At 37.0% G+C, this 5662-nt stretch overlaps 2 protein-coding genes across 2 annotated transcripts; both read right to left on the reverse strand.

Annotated features, from left to right (window-relative positions):
- Positions 1 to 438: 438 nt before the first annotated feature.
- On the reverse strand, positions 439 to 1751 carry LOC111454040 (peroxidase 64-like). The gene is made up of 4 exons (XM_023095318.1): positions 1547 to 1751; positions 1272 to 1460; positions 1027 to 1189; positions 439 to 941 (listed from the first exon to the last, which is right to left on the reverse strand). The coding sequence occupies exons 1-4, from the start codon at positions 1742 to 1744 to the stop codon at positions 544 to 546; spliced, it is 948 nt and encodes a 315-aa protein (XP_022951086.1). The 5' UTR covers positions 1745 to 1751; the 3' UTR covers positions 439 to 543.
- Positions 1752 to 2989: 1238 nt separating this feature from the next.
- LOC111454041 (expansin-A11-like) lies at positions 2990 to 5303 on the reverse strand. Its single transcript, XM_023095319.1, has 3 exons — positions 5131 to 5303; positions 3904 to 4225; positions 2990 to 3437 (listed from the first exon to the last, which is right to left on the reverse strand). Exons 1-3 carry the CDS (start codon positions 5267 to 5269, stop codon positions 3125 to 3127), a joined length of 774 nt encoding a protein of 257 aa, XP_022951087.1. The 5' UTR covers positions 5270 to 5303; the 3' UTR covers positions 2990 to 3124.
- Positions 5304 to 5662: the final 359 nt, after the last annotated feature.

The following is a 5662-nucleotide window of genomic DNA, read 5'->3' on the forward strand; positions in this document are numbered from 1 at the left end:
GATTAAATTTTATTTCCTTTTTTTGGCTTTTTTAAGCTTTAAATAACCGGATTTTTTAAAATAATTATTTTAATTCTTATTATTATTTTATTAATACTCGTGTTAATTCGAGACAAGTAGATAACATGATCGTTTCATTAAAAGACAAAAGAATGTCTGAGATTATTAGGTGTCGAATTATGCGAGAAAAAAAAAAGTTTATAATAAAAATTGAAATGATAAATTATTATTATTTTTGGGTAAAGGAAATTATGATATTTATTGCTATCAAGGACTTCATTGATAAAGTCATGAAAAGATGAAAAAAAAAAGTAAATGAAATTTAACCACAAATTTTATTTTCCAATTCCAAAAATAAAAAATAAAATAATTTTAAATTGTAAATTTTTTAAATTAATATATAATAAAATTAAAAAAATTAAAGTAAATAAAAGAGATAAAAAAAAAAATTCCCATAATTAAATACATAATTCAAAAGCGCACACAATTCAAAGCTTCCAAAACCACTCCACACAATTAAAAAAAAAAATTTAATTTAAAATATTATCTGACCACCCGGCAGTTTAGCCGGACTTCTTCGCCGGCGCCGGCGATCCGACTCATCTTGACCATGGACTTCACAAACGCCTTCTCAAAGTGGCGTTGTTCATTGGCGAATTTAGACACCAAAGCCTTTGAATACGGCGTTGAAAGCAAAGATTGATCGGAAGAAAAAATGCTCCGCCCTTGAAGAAGCAGCTTGAAGTATGCATTGTCAAACACCGTGGTAGTTGAATCCATGGCGGACCCGGCGTTCTTCACCTTGTTGTGAGCTGGACATATGCTCCGGAGACTGGCCGCGAACGATGGTTGCAACAACGGGTCGATGTCGACGGTCGAGTTGAATTTGTGGATTCGGTTTTGGAATGACGAGCAATGAGCGAATCCTAACGTGTGTCCACCTAGAAATGCACCGTAACTTATCTGTTTAGAATAATCGATCGGGTTCGAATTTTTGATTTAGTGATGATTTAATATGACGTTTACCTGATAGAGCTACAAGATCTTGTATGGAAAGCCCTCGTTGAGAGAAGCTTTGTTGGAGTTGGGAGAAGTTGAATGTCGGAAAAGGCAATTGTATGGTTTCATTTGCTTTCGAGATTCTTCCGTCTTTTCTTCCTTTCGGGACTTCCCAATGAGGACCTCCCGACTGATTCCAATAACAAAACGTTTATTCATTCCACCCGACAAGTAAAAACAAAAAAAACGTTAAGTATTGAATAACGAATTACCACAACAACAGCATCTCGAGCAGCGAGAGCTAGGATATCAGCACAAGAAACAACACCAGGGCAAGCAGATTCAATAGCCTTCTTAGCCTTATCAATGACATAAAAAGCATGTAACGATATATTAGGAGGGCCGTCTTTTTCCGCCTTGTTCTTCCCCTTTGAGTCGAGAAGCACAGACCCATCACAACCCTTCAACACAAAAACAAAATGTCTCGTAACATCAAAATTCATACGAACTACAGTGAATTAACCGACCCGTTTAACCATTTGCTTACTCTAATGAAACAGTCGTGGAAGTGCATTCGGAGAAGTGCGGCAGGAACCGTCTTATCGTTGACGGTGGCTAGGTGGACTTCTCGGGCGACGATGGACTCGAGATTAGGGCATGTGTGGTCGTAATAGCGGTAGGTCAAGGCATCGAGAGACGGAAAGAGGGAAGAAAAGAGGAGAAGAAAGGTGAAGAAGAGAGACATGGTTGTAATGGTAGAAAGGGTTGGAGATGAGAGTATTTATATGTATGGAAAAGGGAAGTGAAAAGAGTGGTTATGGAGAGGGAGAAGGTTGTTGGAATATTTGGTGATCCAAAACCACTCGTCGTATTAAAGCAAATTGCTTCGTCTTTTTCTTGAATCGAGATCGCAATGACTTCTACTCTACCATTTACCATTCAATCACGACCCCGTCGATTAACCCTTCTCTTGATCTCAAAGGGAGTGGAAGAGAACCATCCACCCGAGTCTTCTCGTGACGTAATACAGAAATTCATGCTAACACAAACCCTATGACTCAATCAATATACGACCCGTCACTTACATATACAACATAAACACGATTAACGTCAAAACATTCATTTTTTCGGGATTAATTTTAGAATTTAATTTGATAAAATATATTATTTAAAAAAAGGTCGATGAATCTCCGTGATTGGCGTACCTGATCCCTTGATGTAAAAGCAACCAATATATATCATAATAAATAAATAATTATTTAAATTATAAATAAATAAATAAAGTGAAGGGAAGGGGAGTCGTTAAGTGGTCAATAATCACTTTATAACGACTCCTCAATTTCAAAGACCAAATTCATTATTCATAACTAATTATCAATAATTGGATAATTGATATTATTAAAGTTGGCTTTTTTATTTTTATTTTTATTTTTATTTTATTTATTAATGTGATAACCTATGATTGACACGATAATATTCAAGGTGTAAATATATATACAACATGTGGTCGGGGAAGTGATAAAGTGAAGCGGTAGAAGTGCAATAAACGACAATCATTATTCATAACTAATTAAATAACGTTGGGACAGGATAACTTTCCTCATTTCCTTCCTAAACTCCGATCCCATGACATGGTTCTGATACAATGTTAGATGAACACTGACTCTCCCCAATGATTTGAGCATAAGCTCTTATGGTTTTGTTTTGGGGTTTCCCAAAATTCCTCGTACCGATAAGGAGAGTATTCTTTGATTATAAATCTATGATTATTCCCTAAATTAGCCGACGTGGGACTTTCAGAGGTTCAGTACAATAGGTAGCATGCGTTTTCGTTTTGACTCCCGAGTTAGAACGGAAAAACAGGCTTTTTACTGACGAGAAAGGGTCGAACAAAAAAACAATTTAAGCCGAGAAAACAAAGCTTCTATTTATATATATATATATTATATAACTTTTTATAGTAATAACGTTACAAATTGACTTTAAAACACTTATAGAGTAATTAAACATCTGAAAGTTGTGAAGCGACCGCTTGGTGGCGGGCTGACATTAAGGTGGCGGGCTGCTTCCGTAGCTTTAAAAAAAGACCCCACTTGGCTCGCCTCTGCCAATCCGACCACCGCAATCAGCTGAATTGGACACTGCTCCCAAACGTTTGCCCAAACCTCCAGCTCGAAGGGACAACGTTGTTGAACACTTGTGTCTGCCCGTCGGTCGTGGTCACCTTGAACGACAGAGTTTGCCCATTTAGATACGAATTCGACTGCCAATTCATGCCCCAATTCCTCGACATCGCCATCCATTGGCTTGATTTCGAGCCCTTGATTGACACCGCTTGGATGTCCCCAGCTCCTCCCACGTTGCTTATCAAAACCAGCTCAAAATAGTCTCGTCCGTTCACTGTGAACCTCACCCCTCCTTTCTTTACACAAGGAACTCTGTAGAATTTAATCCATCAGTTCAATTACTTTTAACCGTGAAATTCTCTATTTATAATCATTTATAAAATCAAATAAATCATAAAGAAAATGAAAAGAGCAATAAATGGATACAAGATATTTATCTGTAATCAAATGAAAAATATTCAAATCATACAAGATATTTACCTATAATCAAACGACAAATATGATATTTATGGTAATAGCAATGAAAAAGCTAAATATCTCAATCATATAAGATATTTGTCTTTAATCAAATGAAAAATCTGATAATATGATATTTATGATAAACCATAATAGAAGCTAAATATCTCCGTCATACGAGATATTTGTACAAATATGATACCTATGGTAAACTCAAGGCTAAATATCTTCGATTATACAAGATATTTGACGGTAATAAATGGTCAAATATGATATATATGTTAAATTATAATTCACGACAAAATATGAGTTTTTTTGTTACCTTTGGTAGAGGACGGGGATGATTCCGCCTCGGTAAATGCCGATCTTTTCCCAAGCGGGTTGGGCCATGTCGAAGTGCTTAAGCGGAGGGTTGCACCATCCGCCGTTGTTGTTGGGGAGAGCGAAGTTTGGTGGGCAGAAATTGGTGGCTGTTACGGTCACCGACGCCCCTTTCACGCACCAACGGGGATCGGTCTTGTAATCGCACGTTATCTTGATGCACTGCCCGCAGGATGCTCCGTCGTTGAACAGGGCGGTGCTCAGCGCTGCCGTGCTTGTCCCGTAACCGGTGTCGTACAAGTTCCCATACCCACAAGCTCCTCCTGCAACGGTCAACAAAATGGTTTGGCCGGCGACAAAATTAGTGAACGGAAAATTTGTTATATTATATATATTTATTTGCTTATTTTTTAATATTAAAATTAATTTTTAAAAATTAGGATTATAATATTATATATTTTTTATTTACTAAATATTATTAAATTTATTAGGGTGAAAAATATAAATTATCTATTAATTTTTTTAAAAAAATGAAAAAAAGAAAAAAAATTAAATAATAGTTACACATGGATGTTGGTACGTGACATCCCAAATTAACTGGGAGAGGAGAACAAAATAACTTACCGACACAACCCGAAAGGGAAACCCAAAATGAATCATATTTGCTACTAGTGGACTTTGACTTTTACAAATGGTATTAGAATCCAAACACCAGTCAATGTGCCAGCAAGGAGGCTGAGAGGTAGATACAAGGATGTGTACCAGCATCGAGGTTGAGCCCCTACCCCAAAAGGCTGTAGACACAAGGTTGTATGCCAAGTGGCTGAGCCCTAAAGGAATGTGCCAACAAGAATGCTGGCAAGAAGGAAACTGGACCCTAAAAGGAGGTGGTCACAAGGCTGGGCCAGACTAAGTCCCAAAGGGAGGTGGACACAAGGTGATGTGCCAGCAAGGAGACTAAGCTCCAAAGGGAAGATGTGCCAGCAAGGAGACTGAGCCTCCAAAGGAAGTGGATACAAGGCGGTGTTCAAGCAAGGACGTTGGCCCCGAAAGAAGATGGATTGGGGGTCCCACGTCGATTGGAAAAGGGAAAATTCAATTTTCACATAAACTTTTAATTTTTAAACTTCTATTTTAAGACCACAAATAATTATACAACGTATATTCAACCAAAAAATTTATAAATAACGAAAAACAAAAACATTACGAAAGGAATTCGTTTACTTACCCATTGTCCCCGACGCATCGCTACCGCCATAGAACGTAGCATGAGCGGGATACCATCCCGACGCACTAAAACCATCGGCAGCAAAGAGGAAGTTGCAGAGAACGAGAGAGAAAGCGAAAGCGAAAGAAAGTTTGGCCATTAATGGCAATGAAGAAGAAGGAAGAAGATGAAGAAGAAAGGGTTGGCATTGAATTGAGAAGGAGAGGCAGTGTTAAATAAGAACACAAAATCAGCCATCCAACAACCTCACATGTGACCTCTGCAGCTCACAACCAAATTGTTGTTTCAATTTTTTTATACTTTAAAAATTATAAACTTCAGTTGCTCAACTTTGAATAATCCTTTTCAGATTTTCACAATTTTTTATATATTGTTTTTATTTGACTTCGATCCGTTTAAACAACGTAACATGATATGTTTATTTCTTATGATCCACCGTCGTCTAAAATAGTGAACAACAAGCAAATATAGTTCGACCGTTACAGATTAAATAAAATATGTTAAATTTATAAGTTTAGTCATCAAATACTGA

This window comes from Cucurbita moschata, unplaced genomic scaffold, assembly GCF_002738365.1.
Source record: "Cucurbita moschata cultivar Rifu unplaced genomic scaffold, Cmos_1.0 Cmo_Scf00016, whole genome shotgun sequence".
In the NCBI taxonomy this organism is placed as follows: domain Eukaryota; kingdom Viridiplantae; phylum Streptophyta; class Magnoliopsida; order Cucurbitales; family Cucurbitaceae; genus Cucurbita; species Cucurbita moschata.

Excerpts from the sequence above, each read along its gene's own strand:
- LOC111454041 (XM_023095319.1), bottom strand. The coding sequence starts at position 5,269 with ATGGCCAAACTTTCTTTCGCTTTCGCTTTCTCTCTCGTTCTCTGCAAC. Across the intron at positions 4,226-5,130 it reads CGATGCGTCGGGGACAATGG|GAGGAGCTTGTGGGTATGGG; the intron begins GTAAGTAAACGA and ends TGACCGTTGCAG. Across the intron at positions 3,438-3,903 it reads ATCCCCGTCCTCTACCAAAG|AGTTCCTTGTGTAAAGAAAG; the intron begins GTAACAAAAAAA and ends TAAATTCTACAG.
- LOC111454040 (XM_023095318.1), bottom strand. The coding sequence starts at position 1,744 with ATGTCTCTCTTCTTCACCTTTCTTCTCCTCTTTTCTTCCCTCTTTCCG. Across the intron at positions 1,461-1,546 it reads TCCACGACTGTTTCATTAGA|GGTTGTGATGGGTCTGTGCT; the intron begins GTAAGCAAATGG and ends TTTGTGTTGAAG. Across the intron at positions 1,190-1,271 it reads CTCGAGATGCTGTTGTTGTG|TCGGGAGGTCCTCATTGGGA; the intron begins GTAATTCGTTAT and ends TATTGGAATCAG.